Source organism: Vigna unguiculata, chromosome 3 (assembly GCF_004118075.2).
Source record: "Vigna unguiculata cultivar IT97K-499-35 chromosome 3, ASM411807v1, whole genome shotgun sequence".
NCBI classification, from domain to species: Eukaryota; Viridiplantae; Streptophyta; class Magnoliopsida; order Fabales; family Fabaceae; genus Vigna; species Vigna unguiculata.
The window spans coordinates 9,711,648-9,725,650 of NC_040281.1; the positions used below are offsets into that span (position 1 = coordinate 9,711,648).

Sequence of the window (14,003 nt, forward strand, 5' to 3'; positions counted from 1 at the left end):
GTAGTGCTTCTATCACAAAAAGCATATAAAAGACTGAATAATGGCTTATATTGGTTTTAAAATTGACATGTGTTGTTTGTTCCTACCGTATGAATAAAAAGATGAGGTACTATAATTAATTAATTAATTAATGCATAAAGTTATTTAATGCTTCAACAAACAAGTTGTAACATTTATGAGTGAAGCATAATAAGATTATCAACGCAATATTATTTTTAATGTGTTTAACATTGGTTTTATTATTCTACTAAAAATTCAAAACACCACCTTTTTTTATTTATTTTACATTTCTGAGCATGTGTACTGTATTAGAAATTTAACATACTAATAAAAAGAACGAAGATTAAAAGGTATAATAGTAAAATACTAAAAAAAATTAAAAATAAAATTCAGAAATTGAAGAGTAAAATATATCTTTAACCCAGTATAAAAATAAAAGTCCACGGACACATTCTCTGGAGCCGCATAATGGTTTGATATGATTCAGAGTAAATTGTAACTTAGTAACATGAAATCTTTGGTAAAGTAAATTAGGTTTCAAATTTCAACAATTCATCTATGAAAGAACGTCACAAACAAAGGAAAAGAAGAAACAAAATTGCAGGCACTTTCCTTGTGGCTTCTGACCAGCTTCAAAGTGTTGGGTGCAAGACATGGAGTGAGGGCAAACAGGTAATTACACAGTAACTGTCTCTTTGTAGTATTTTGTGTTGGATACTATCTGGTATATTCTTTTCAGTTAGTTGGTTCAATAGTCACAGTATTTATATGTAACAAAAAGTCTCCATTTGTTACACTAACACACACAAGTTCCCATCTTCATCATAAGCCTTGCCATCAGAGAGAAAGAGGGTCACTCTGCAATGGTTTCTAAGCTTGGTGGTGACATGGAGGATGCTGGAACTGGGCCTGGAACTAGGCCCATCTGAAATTCTGAACAATATTCATCTCTTCCTTCTTCTAATAAGGTTGAAATTCCTAGCTAAGAAGAAGGTAGTGTAAGGCAGATTTTTGAAGATGAAAGAAAATTTTTGTGAAGTAGCATATACTTTCAACTAGTTTGGTTCTTCTGGGTGGAGTTCCTTCACTTGGTGTTTATAGTCATGGACCCGTTTTGGGTTTATACTTCTTTTGGATCCAACCATCTCAAATGTGCAAAGGTACTTTCCCTTTTTCTTCTAATTTACTCACTTTCTTTTTCATTTCCTTGTTTCTTGAGGTTAATAGATTATAACTTTCTTCTGTTTTGTCATTCTAATGTATGCCAAATTAAATAAGGTTGATTTCTACGAACCATATTTACGTTAGATGCTATTTCGAATGAATTCCTTGGGTCATTAAAATCTGAAGTTAAGGTTATTTGACTATGGTGAATTCTATTTGGTTTGAATGGATTATACATTATCACTGTTTTCTATGGATAGGTTATGCCACTTTTCCTTTTTCTGTCTTTTTCAGAGCCAACTAGAGAAGGTGGGGATTGGTTTTTTTCATTATTATGAAGTTTGAGGTGAAAAATGCCCATGAGTTGTGAGCAACTGATTTTGCTTACAAAAGTTTGGTGATTCTCATATTCTTTAATATGCGTTTAGATTTTATTTATTTGATTGGCAACCAAACATATTTATTTATTGAGAGCAGTTCTCTAGTTTATCTCAATCCCTGGTTTTTTCTCTTGGCTCCTGAACTATGATGCTACAGTCTAAAGTAGTCAGCTGAGCTATCTGCAATCTCATTCTTTTTCTATTCTCATTTTCTTTTCATATTGTGAAAGGTAAAAGGTTTGAATAAGTAATCACAATTCATTTTGTTGCAGGTTCAAAAGAAAGGATCTAGTAATAGAAGCACTTTTGACTATGACATTTGTGTCCTGAAATTTCCCTTTTTCCTATGAATCAAGGAGCACAAAGTGTCTGAGTTGAATGGCTAAATCCTCTTTGCAATTCTGAAATCTTATTGGTCCTGGATATTAGCCAATTTCTTTTGACACCAGACAGACCTGATAGAGTGTCAGGAACTATTGTGGAGGAAGATCTCCTTTGTTAGTGTAACCCTCACTCTTAGAACAGGAAGCTCTCTTCCAGCAGTTATTTAAGATTCAGTTGTACTGGGCAAATCTCCTTTGGCAAAAGTTTCTTAATTTCATTTGGTTAGATTTCAAGTAGTAGAAGTACATGAAAAACAATTTTTGCCTTCTTAAAATATCATTCAGCTTTCAAAAAACAAGTGTTATCATTCAGAGGTAATTTCACTAGGAACTCCACCCTTTCTTGGGGGCAAATCTCCTTTGGCATCTTTTAGATTATCTTGGTTTGTTTCCTCTAATAGCTAGACTTTTCTCTGGATAGTTTTGCTTGTAGAAATTTTTGTTGTTGTAAGTCTCTTCCAAAGGTTCAATCTGTGAAAATTCCATTCAAGTCGGGCATATCTCCTTTGGCATTTTGGAGTCCTTGATTCCTATAATTGGGTTGTATTATCCTCAGAAAATCTCCTTTGGCCTCAAATCTTCAGTTTCAAAGTTCAGAATAATCATTTGGAGAAACTGTTTGTGACTAAAATCAGTATCAATTAGAAATATTTTGTACTACAACAGTTATCCATTGAAATCAATAGTGGCAAAAGTTTTGTGATCACTATACACACACTGGGGTTTGATGCTTCAATTTGCTTGAGAAGGTAAGGATCTTCTTGACTCCCTATTTACTTTTTGATATTCATTTACTCATTGGTGGATATATTAAAATTTTGTGTACAATTTAAAGATATATTCATTTACAATTCTAAATAGTGAAAATGAATTACTACTTTGTTTATTTTCATGCATAGGTCTCATTCAAGATAAGAAAATTATAGGATTGAAATCTACATCTGAATTAACAGTTCATTTCCTTTCTTCTCAAGATACCATTTAGTGCAAAAATAATTTTGATTCTATCTATTTTAGAATCTGGTAAGAATTCACACACATGGACTACCAGTTTTTCTTCCCTATTATCATGTTATCATGTTAATTTATTGAATAACTTAGTTGATCTTACTATCAAATATTATGACAGGTATATAATTGATGGATCCTATCATTAGTGATTCAGACTGGGAGATTTCCAGTGACAGCAACAGCAGTGAGGATCAAGAGGAAATAGATTTTCTATATGGTGGAAAAGCTCAGAGTATATTATCAAGTTTAGAAGAAACCATTGGAAGGATTGATGATTTTCTTTCATTCGAGAGAGCATTTGTTCATGGAGATGTGGTCTGCTCCTTGTCTGATCCGTCTGGACAAATGGGTAGGGTAACAAGTGTTGATGTGTTTGTGGATTTGGAAAATGTTAAAGGAAAAGTAATAAAAAATGTAAACTCGAGGAAGCTTTTGAGGATTCGCTCCATTTCTGAAGGTGATTATGTAATTAAGGGACCATGGCTTGGTAGAGTTCAAAGGGTGGTAGACAAAGTCACTGTATTGTTTGATGATGGAGATAAATGTGATATCACTGCCTTGGAAAGAGAGAAAATTTTACCACTGACTGGTAATTTTACTGAAGATTCACAGTATCCATACTATCCTGGGCAGAGAGTAGAAGTTAAATCCTCCAATGCTTCTAAACCAACTAGATGGCTGTGTGATACTTGGAAGCGCAATCATGATGAAGGAACTGTTTGTGCTGTGGAAGCAGGCATGGTGTATGTTAATTGGATTTCTTCTGTTCTTATGAGTTGCAATTTGAGTGTGAGCACTCCTCAATGCTGGCAAGCTTCTGAAAATTTGACTGTGCTATCTTGTTTTTCACATGCAAATTGGCACCTTGGAGATTGGTGCATGCTTTCAGTTGTAGACAAAGAGGAAGAGGCTATTCAGAATGCACCTATATGTGATCTTACCATGGAGCAAGGTGTGTCCAGAGAGTATAAGAGAAATAACTTTAACTCTCACATTGGTGAGTTGTTTATAATTGGGAAGATAAAGACCAAAGTTGATGTTGTGTGGCAAAATGGTGAACATACTTTGGGATTGGATCCAGAGAATTTACTGCCTGTGAATGTTATAAACAATCATGAGTTTTGGCCACACCAGTTTGTGCAGGAAAAAGGTGCTTCTGATTATCCTCTTAAAACTAGAAGTCAAAGATGGGGTGTTGTCCAATGTATGGATGCAAAGGAGCGTACAGTAAAGGTACAATGGAAAACTATTTCCATATCCAACCCAGATAATTTGACTGGAGAAAAATTGGAGGAAACTGTGAGTGCTTATGAACTTGTAGAGCACCCAGATTACTCCTGCTTTTTTGGTGATATTATGTTCAAAGCGGCTCAAAAACAGCTTGGCAACCAAGCTGATAAAGAAACAGCAAAATCAGTGACAGACTTGAATGCAGAGACTTTTCCCAAAGATGGGAACCAAATGGGTTATCAGGACGATTTCCCTGATAACTATTTCATGTCCTGTATTGGCAATGTTACTGGTTTCAAAGATGGCAATGTGGAGGTGACATGGGCAACTGGTTTCACAACTAAGGTATGACATACAATTTACTTTATTCATGTAGTTTATGCAGCTGCTAGATGAATGTGGTACCACAGAACTCATGAAATGTATGCTTGCCATATCTAATTATCTAGAACGGTTTGACAGATAATTAGTGGTCCTATCTAGATATTTACTACTGTATGTTGATCTGTGTTTCGGAGCTGAAACCTTGGTATACTACTGGGTGTTAGTTTATGTAGTTAACATTAGTTTATAATGATTTTTCTACAGCTTTTGGAATTATATGTGATAATTCTCCCATTGAAATCAAAATGTGGATTTGATGGTAATGGTTAATAACGTGCAGCAACTAAACTTGGACTACGTATTGTATATTTAATGATCTTACGGAACTTGGACTGCACCAATATTGGCCACTAAAGAATGATAAAAAAGGAATAACTGGTGATATATTTTCACTTTGATTTTGAGCATTATTAACTAATCATCTCGAACTGGTAAGCTATGTTCAAAGAGTGATTCTCTTACCAGAAATATACAATGTGGGTTATCACGTCTTGACTCAAGTAACCAACCATTCAAGTGGTTGATTAGTCCTAAAACAGAAATGTTTTACCTGTAGTTCTTTTACTTTTATAGTTTTCCCAAAATTAATTTTTGTATTTTGTATTATAATTCACACATTTTGTAGTTTTTCATCTGTGGAAGTGATGTAAGAATCATTTTTGTTTTTCCAACAGGTTGCACCATATGAAATTCTTCGAATTGAGAAACACGAAGATTCAACTGTAACCACCACTCCTTACGAAACAAATGTTGAAGAATTAACTCAGGAGATGATTGAACATGAGACTCTGTATTCAAACCAGAAGGGAAACGTGAGGACCACTTCTTTTTTATTTTTCTTTCGTACATGTTTTCAGTTTTCAGCTCTGCGTGCACCCTAGTGTTTTATTATGTTTATTCCTGTGCATCACTAGCATTTCTAGAATGAATTATATAATTGGAACATTTAAGACACAGAAGTCTCAACTTGGAAATTATAGTAAAAAGTCAGGTAGTTAATGTAGCAACATAAAACAAGAAAACTTTTATACTCCTTTTTAGTTCTTTCAAAAAAAGTTTAAATTGGAAATTATAACCTGATGTATCACATTTGTATGATCAGGATCTATTAAATGGTGATGTTAGTAGAGAGAATTGTGAAAAGAATCTTGGGGAATGTAGTTCTTTTTCCCTTCCTCGAGCAGCCTTTGAACTTTTCTCCAGCATTAAAGCCAGCATATTCCAAACATTCAGTGGAGCTCTACTCTCAAGAGCAGTTTCCTCGTTACCTACATTTGAAAATGAGAATGGATACGATTTTGTTGATAAGAAAGATTTGGAAACTTGTGATATCTTTGCTGAACACCATCCAATGACTGAGCTGCAATCTACTGAAGACAAAAGTTCATATCCTGAAACTATAAAGACTCATGACAAGAATGATTTTCCATTTTCTTTAGACTCCAACAGTCCAAACCAGTTCAAGCAGTTCGATGTGATAGAAAATTGCCCTGATCACCATTTTTTTGATGAGGGAAAAGGGTTGTCTATATCACAGGTCAGAAATTGTTCTTACTGCGATATGTTTTCACCATAAATAAGAGTACTCATGTCACTTGTATACAAGATACACAATTACTAGCAATCCATTCAGCACATTATTACATTGATATATTAGGCTAATTGTTTTATTTCCTTTGAAGGTAAAAAGAGGTTGGGTGAAAAAGGTTCAGCAAGAATGGAGCATCCTAGAGAGAAATCTTCCAGGTGCATACTATTTTGAACCACATTTTTTCATATACAGTGATGTATTTGTTGTTATATAATGCTTCATTATGTGATTTCGTGTTGGCCATGTATTAAATACTTCATTTACGTGTGACAATGAATGTTTGGAAAAGTAAACTGTAAGCAATTTCTGCAAATGCACTTACAATCTTTGTTGATCAAAACAGAAACTATTTATGTTCGTGTTTTTGAAGAAAGAATGGATCTCATGCGAGCAGCTATTGTTGGTGCTTCGGGCACCCCTTATCAGGAGGGGTTGTTCTTTTTTGATATATGCTTCCCTCCGGAGTATCCCAATGAACCACCCGTAAGCTTTTAAACATAGTTTGCAGTGCTTTTTTTCATTATTTTCATCACCCTTGTGTTATAGGTCATCTTCAATGAAATGAGAAGTTCTCTTAAACTTCATGCATTTTGTTGAAAATATTTTCTTTTAAGTAACTCATATTTCCACCATGGTCTCTTGAAATTCGATGCAGATGGTGCACTACAATTCTGGAGGGCTCCGATTAAACCCTAATTTGTATGAGTCAGGAAGAATCTGTCTGAGTCTCCTTAACACTTGGACAGGCACTGGCACTGAAGTGTGGAACCCTGGAGCCTCCACAATTCTCCAAGTTCTTCTCTCTCTACAGGCACTTGTCCTTAATGAGAAGCCTTATTTCAATGAGGCTGGATATGACCAACAAATTGGCAGGGCAGAGGGAGAGAAAAACTCAGTCAGTTACAATGAAAATGCTTTCCTTGTCACAACCAAATCGATGATGTATGTATTAAGAAAGCCACCAAAGGTAAAACTGTTTCTTACATACAATTTTTTTCATCAATTTTTTCTCTGCATTAAGCAATGATATGGTAGTTATATGGTTGGATTTGCAACTGACAATGATGATTAATACAGCATTTTGAAGCACTGGTGGAAGAGCACTTCAGAAACCGCTCCCAAAATATACTTCTTGCTTGTAAGGCATGTCTTGAAGGAGCTTCCATTGGATGTGCTTTTGGTAGTGGAAAAACTGAACATGAAAACCAGAGGGGGACTTCAGCAGGATTTAAAATTATGCTCGCTAAGCTCTTCCCTAAGCTTATAGAGGCATTGAGTGATAAAGGAATTGATTGCAGTCAGTTTGTTAATCTACAAACTACAAAAGTAACTTTACTTACAAAGATGTAAGTAACTACCAAAAATCCCGACCTAGATATTCCAATCTTATGTGTAATATTTATACGTTTACATATCTGTATAATATCAAATCCAAACTTGTGGTTTGAAGGTATGCTATTGTTGACAAAAGGATCAAGAGTATCATAAGTGTGCCTATGATATGTGTATGTATTACAACATAGCTTCTAGAAGTAAAATATGGTATAAGAAATACAACTATCGGAGTGATTTGCTTTGTCTTTCCCTCTATTTAATGATGACTCACTAATGTATTATGACATATTGGAGAGGTGGAGAATTAAGTGACGAATCCTTTGGTAGTTATTGTTGTTACTTTGAGATAATCTGTTTTGTTTGAGACATAATGAGACATAAATAGACATAAATATACAAAATTATGAAAGAAAGAAAAATGAGAGAAAAACAATCACCACTTACATGAAAAATACTTCATTCAATTTTTAGAAGGCGTTTTATGATTTCTAGAAAGCATTTAACATTTTTTTTCTCGTTGTCTTTATTCATAATGATGGATAATGCTTCCAGACTTTAATGTCTTCACATCTGCGATAAATTTATACCAGTGTTTTTAAAAGCCACCGTATTACCTATCTTTACAAGTAGTACTCTTCTTTGTTACTATCTTCAGTAAAAATAAAATAAATAAATAATGAGATTCAGGCAGGTTTAAATTCCATCACCAATAATCTAAACAAGAACACGAGCCTTCTCTGAAATGATGGAAACGAATCTTATCCCGAACAATTATCTCTCTATTCGTTACAACTGAGATGAACTTAATTGCTGAATGACAGTCTTCACAAATCCGAAGGTTCTTTACTACCCTTAGTGTCACTCCATGACCAGTTTTCATCAGCCCAAAGGCCACTGCAAGCTTCTCACTGTGGTATCTGAGGGCATACTCCCTTTCTTCTTCTTCCAACTCATGCATCGCCAACTCAAGTACTGGTGCATAGCCTGCATCCTTGCACTTCCACATCAATTCATCCAAATAACGATAAATTTCATTGGTCTCAGGGTGGGACTTGTCACCCATGCTAAAAAGAAAACTCCTGTTATCTACATCTATGGTGCTGTAACCCACTTGCTTCTTAAGGCCTCTTTGGATCATCACTTTCCTAACCGATTCCACTCTATCCATCCTCCCAGCCAACGCATACATGTTAGATAGCAACACATAGTGGCCAGGATTCTCTGGCTCTGCATTTATGAGATTCTCAGCAACCTCCACACCAATATCAAAATTCTTATGCATCTTGCAAGCTCCAAGCATCGCCGTCCACACTGCCGGAACAAGCTCATCACGTCGAAGTCCTTTCACATACTTGTATGCTTCATTGAGCAACCCACCTCGCCCAAACATATCAACCATACAGACATGGTGCTCCACGCTCGGCACCACACCATACTCTTGCTTCATGTTTGCAAACACTGCACGACCTTCATCTATTAACCCTGCATGCGCACATGCAGATAACACAACAACAAAAGTAACACTATTAGGTACCACCCCACGTGCCTTCATTCGACCAAAAACCTCCATTGCCTCAACACCGTAACCATGCATCCCGTACCCGGATATCATAGCCGTCCACAAAACAACATTCCCCTCGTTCATCGAATCGAAAACCGCACGTGCTTTTCCGACATCACCGCACCGCGAAAACATGTTCACCAACGAGGTAGCAAGAAACACGTCCATCGTAATTCCACTCCCAACGATGCACTCATGCAGCCAACACCCCAGAGGAAGCGACCCCAGTTGAGAGCAAGCGGATGACATCGAAACGAAGGTCGCGGAATCAGGCTCGACCCCGGTCTCACGCATCTTGTTAAAAACGTCAACAGCCTCACGGGCAAGCCCGTTCTGCTCGTATCCCGAAATCATGGAGTTCCAAGCAACGATACTTCTCTGAGGCATTTCGTCAAACACCTTCCGCGCAACACGAGGGTTGCATGATTTCGCGTAGAACGTGACCAATGCTGCTTGGACGAAGGAATCTGAGACATACCCAGAAACAAAAACGTGGGAATGAACAAGCGTGCCGAATCGGAGATCGGAGATATCGGCGCAGGCCTTGATGACGGAGGTGAAGGTGTAGCTAGAAGGGGCAATGCGAGAGTGGAGCATGCGACGGTAGAAGAGAACAGTATCGTGAGAAAAACCGAATTTTGAAGAGGCTTTGATGAGGGAATTGAAGAGAAAAGAATCTGGGTCGGCGACCGAGCGGAAGAGGCGGCGAGTGTAGGCGATGGAACCCGCGGCGCACGATAGCGTGAGGAGCTTGGTCAACAGAGCGCGGCTCCGGTGACAGCCCGTCACCACCAGGTGAGCGTGCGCTTGTTGGAGGCGTTTCAGATGGCGGCCTGCACATACCACTGCTTCGTATTCTGCAGATTTTCTTCCCCCTTTTTTTCCCTCCATCAACTACCTTAATTTAGTTTAACCAAAGATTTCAAATTCCAGAACAAAAGTCTTACCAATAGAATATTTGTCAATGCTTAATCTTTGTTTGAACCAAAGGAAAAGAATCAACAACTTCTTCAATTTGGTTTCTCTCAAAGGAAACAAAACTCACTATCACTATTGCTGGTGATAAATGAAAATGTGGAGTTGAATTTTAATTAAAGTACGGTAGAAACAAATTCAGATAAATAACAAGCAAATAATCTGGTCGCTGACTAACACATTAAGAAGACAATTAACATGAATCAGTGCAATGATATTGATTTATCTATCTGTGAACGAACGAAAATATGCTACATACGTAGAAACAAAAAACAAATGACTGGTTGTGTTGCTAGTTTTACAAGAAGAGGGTGTTCTGCACAGAGTAAAGCGAAGAAAAAATAAGCAGAAAGTAAATTATAGCTGCGGCGAAAGCAGCAACAAGAGCTCCGGTGACATGGTCGCAAAATTTAGGAACTTGTCCACAAATTGGTAACCAACCAGCATGAGTGTTGCCTTTCTTGCCCACATGCGCTATTGCCAGTGCTGCTGACACACTTGAAGAGAGTAGCATTGCTATCACCTGATCAAAACATGAATACCCAAAATCATGTCTTATTTTTCGTTAGGACTCAAAGAGGTTCCATTACAAGTTATGATGTATAATATTACCACATCCAGAAGCAGAACCAAACGCCAAAGTGAAGTCTGGGAACATGTGAAAAGGAGAATTATGCTGTATCCACATGCTATGGCTTCTGCTATCACAAAGAACCTGCACAGAGCAAATTTTCAGAAAACACACAGGGACCGAGTCAATGGAAGCAAAATTGTAGTGCTTGTTTATTAAGAATAGGAAGTTTGGATAATTATGTTTAGCATATCAGTGTTCATTAATACAGAAAAAGTGAACAAAAAATTCAGAAAAAGAAAGGGAAATCTCACTTGAATGCTTGGTCATTGCTATATTTGGCAGTGAAGGTGAGGTTTAGGACCTGAGTGGAGTCATGGCTTGTGAGCATTACAATCACTGCTGCTATTGTTGCTCCAATGGCAAGGAACCTTAGGAAAAGTGTGAGAACTCTCTTGGTCTTAGTCATGTTGAAATTGTTTTATTGCAGAGTTGATCACCAGAAAAATGGTGATTTCAATATACAAAAGAGAAAATAATATACATTTATATATATGTGCATGTGTGTGGAGATGAAAATATTAGGTAGCCAACATATGGTAGAATAATTAAGTGGTTTGTAAATTTGCAGCAAAATTTAAAACCGATTGTTTACCTAAGACATGCATTCAAACCAAGTTGATTATGACAACTTAGACATTTGTGAGGCTGAGAAATAACTAGATCACTTTAGAACCTTGAAGTCCAAACCAATTTCATTATTTTGCATTGTTATTCTAACTACCAAACGGATTGGATAAAGAAGCAACTTTTAATTAACAGTAAGATAATAAATTAACGAGTAATAATAGAGAACATTCATTTTTATCAAACAGCCTTCTGGAATCAAATAGAAAAATAATATTTTTTTAGGAGGACACGTAATTATTCAAGTTCATTTTTTTCTGAAAGGATTATTAAATTGTGGTAGTTTTTTAAATTGGAATTTATATGTTCTCAACTTTGATATATTTTAGTTTTTAATTTTAAAACTGAATAAATTTATTTTTTTTTAACTTAATTGGGTGAGATTTTTTATCGTACTAAATGATATTTCAAATTGATATATAAGTTGTTTAGATCATTTGTCATATTTTTCACAAATGTAATTTTGAAATACTCTTCAACATATAAAAAAAATATATGATTAAAATTAAAAGTACTACATCCATCATTTTAAAATTACAAAAATGAATTAAAATTTAACTTTTAAATTTAAAGATTAAAAATGTATTTAACTTTTATAAAAATTTTGTTATATTTTTTCTTCAAATTACTCCATGTATGATTTTGATACCAACATCTTCCTCGACATTTGATTTAAAAATATATTAAGAATTTACCTTACTATAATGAATATAAGTCTTATTGAAAAACAAATATTCATCTCATACAGTGTACTAAGAATTTTGTTGCACTTTTAACGGGAATTCAAAAACGGGAGGTTGGAACACTTACCTACCTATTGAATTTCGACGTTGTTTCCTGTGACCGTACACCCACTTTTATTACTTTTTTTTACTACTCCTTTTATTTTTTTTAGTCCATGTTTTAGTGTGTTTTTTTTTTAATTGTCGTTTCCCAACATTAATAAATACTAAAATAGAAAATGTAATTTCATAGTGCTATCAAAATTATACATTTACTATATATAACTTTTTAATTATATGAATTAAATTACTTCGATATATCAAATATGACTTATGGTGTTTAGATTTTACTTAGGAAATTAAGCTGATTTGATCTCAATCGGAGTTAATAAAATAATCTAGGGTAGTTTCCAAGTTAACTGAACTTTATGGTAACTATTATTTTTAGTTTAATTTTAAAAAGAAAAACAGTGTCAAATGTGTTAACATTACTTACAAGATTCAACGGAAATTTAACATTTTGGATGTTTCAACTGAAACAACCACACATTATATCGCAAAAAATTGAAAAAAAAATGTTAAAAGTTGAAACTTCAACATTTTTTCACGTGCCGTAAATTCAACATCAACACAATAATTATTAGGTAAATTGTAGATCAAATATAATTATATATTTTTTTCATTAAATATTTCCGAATTTATAATCATCAGTATTTAACATTTAGAAGGTGATTTATTTATTTATAGAATTTAAAAAATTTTACAGTTTGGATAAAATAATTATAAATAAATTTAAATTTAATTTTTTTAAAGGTATTCAAATAAATAAAATTGAAAATTTTCAAATATCCTCAAAAGTATAAGAAATTTGAAATTTCACACATTTTCACTCTACTGTCACTTCACTCACAACGGTCGAGCCAAGTTGGACACAAAACAAAAGTTTATCTAAGTTGGCCTGAGTCAATGTCTATTTGAATCGATTCAATCAAAAATCAACCGAGTTGGTCTGAGTCTAAGGTCAAGACAAGTTGACCCGAGGCAAAAGTCAAACTGAGTCAGCTTGAACCGAAGTCGAGCCGAGTCGACTTAGGTCAAAGTGGAACTAATTAGGTATGGGTTAAAGATCGAGTCTAGTCAACCAACTCCAAAGATTAAATCGAGTCAGTCCATTTTGAAAATCAGACATAGTCAATCCGAAAATTTAAAAGAATCTCAAATGTTTGCCCAAAATAATTTTAAGCCAATAATATCTCGATTGATGACGAAAATGATGTAGTTACCAAATTCAAACATATACCACTATAAAAGGAAAGGTACAAATATTTAAGAAAAAACAATTTGAAAGTTTTAATTCTGTAATTTAGCATAAGACTTAATTTAAGTTTGAAGTCCATAAATTTGAATTCTCTAGTTTGAAATAAGTTTTTGTTAATTTTTCAATCAAGTAACTCAAATTTTTTATCTTTTAATCGACTTCATATCATTTAATTTTACCATTAACTACTTAGATATATTCATTGCCTTACATCATTCATCACCGTTCACCTTACATGTCTCTACATAAAAAATAAAGAAACATGTAATTAAGATTCAAATGTTTATAAATTTAGATATTTTTAATTGTTTTTTTCTAAAACAAAAATTGTATATAATTTTTTCTCATTTTTTATTATATATATATATATATATTTTTTTTTTTTAATTTTGTCGTTGAATAAATTAACATAACTATTTGATATACAATCTCAAGTCCTACACTAACAACAACAATTAATTCATATAACCCTAATTATTTTTATAAACAAAATGACACCGTATTAGTTTTTTCAAATTCAACGATTATGCTGTCTTTCATACTGCAAAATCAAACGATTATGATAATTCAATTAATAGTAGAAACTCAAAATTACAAAATCTTAATTTAAAATTATGAAACAGTTAGGTATTAAATAAAATAATTTGTTTAATAGGATCTTTTTCTTAAATTTATACCCTTAAACAAGTAA

General features: G+C 34.3%; 3 protein-coding genes across 5 annotated transcripts; 1 reads left to right on the top strand and 2 right to left on the bottom strand.

Annotated features, from left to right (window-relative positions):
- Positions 1 to 778: 778 nt before the first annotated feature.
- On the top strand, positions 779 to 7,738 carry LOC114179377 (probable ubiquitin-conjugating enzyme E2 24). 3 transcript variants are annotated; one of them, XM_028065704.1, is made up of 10 exons: positions 779 to 1,160; positions 1,459 to 1,561; positions 1,817 to 2,676; positions 3,057 to 4,513; positions 5,227 to 5,364; positions 5,655 to 6,089; positions 6,235 to 6,298; positions 6,487 to 6,626; positions 6,799 to 7,110; positions 7,221 to 7,738. In XM_028065704.1, the coding sequence occupies exons 4-10, from the start codon at positions 3,068 to 3,070 to the stop codon at positions 7,491 to 7,493; spliced, it is 2,808 nt and encodes a 935-aa protein (XP_027921505.1). In that variant the 5' UTR covers positions 779 to 1,160; positions 1,459 to 1,561; positions 1,817 to 2,676; positions 3,057 to 3,067; the 3' UTR covers positions 7,494 to 7,738. The 3 variants fall into 3 exon arrangements, with proteins under 3 accessions (XP_027921505.1, XP_027921506.1, XP_027921504.1); XM_028065705.1 differs by having other exon boundaries at positions 1,459 to 1,473; XM_028065703.1 differs by lacking the exon at positions 1,459 to 1,561.
- Positions 7,739 to 8,047: 309 nt separating this feature from the next.
- Positions 8,048 to 10,155, bottom strand: LOC114177485 (pentatricopeptide repeat-containing protein At2g33760). Its single transcript, XM_028062854.1, has one exon. It carries the CDS (start codon positions 9,928 to 9,930, stop codon positions 8,182 to 8,184), a length of 1,749 nt encoding a protein of 582 aa, XP_027918655.1. The 5' UTR covers positions 9,931 to 10,155; the 3' UTR covers positions 8,048 to 8,181.
- Positions 10,156 to 10,213: 58 nt separating this feature from the next.
- Positions 10,214 to 11,092, bottom strand: LOC114177486 (CASP-like protein 1C3). The gene is made up of 3 exons (XM_028062855.1): positions 10,900 to 11,092; positions 10,627 to 10,729; positions 10,214 to 10,537 (listed from the first exon to the last, which is right to left on the bottom strand). Exons 1-3 carry the CDS (start codon positions 11,052 to 11,054, stop codon positions 10,313 to 10,315), a joined length of 483 nt encoding a protein of 160 aa, XP_027918656.1. The 5' UTR covers positions 11,055 to 11,092; the 3' UTR covers positions 10,214 to 10,312.
- Positions 11,093 to 14,003: the final 2,911 nt, after the last annotated feature.

Bases quoted from the DNA above. Each gene is read 5' to 3' on its own strand.
- LOC114179377 (XM_028065704.1), top strand. From the start codon at position 3,068: ATGGATCCTATCATTAGTGATTCAGACTGGGAGATTTCCAGTGACAGC. The intron at 4,514-5,226 runs GTATGACATACA...TTTTTCCAACAG, and splicing joins CAACTGGTTTCACAACTAAG to GTTGCACCATATGAAATTCT. The intron at 6,627-6,798 runs GTAAGCTTTTAA...AATTCGATGCAG, and splicing joins AGTATCCCAATGAACCACCC to ATGGTGCACTACAATTCTGG.
- LOC114177485 (XM_028062854.1), bottom strand. From the start codon at position 9,930: ATGGAGGGAAAAAAAGGGGGAAGAAAATCTGCAGAATACGAAGCAGTG.
- LOC114177486 (XM_028062855.1), bottom strand. From the start codon at position 11,054: ATGACTAAGACCAAGAGAGTTCTCACACTTTTCCTAAGGTTCCTTGCC. The intron at 10,730-10,899 runs GTGAGATTTCCC...TGCTCTGTGCAG, and splicing joins AGCAATGACCAAGCATTCAA to GTTCTTTGTGATAGCAGAAG. The intron at 10,538-10,626 runs GTAATATTATAC...TGTTTTGATCAG, and splicing joins TGGTTCTGCTTCTGGATGTG to GTGATAGCAATGCTACTCTC.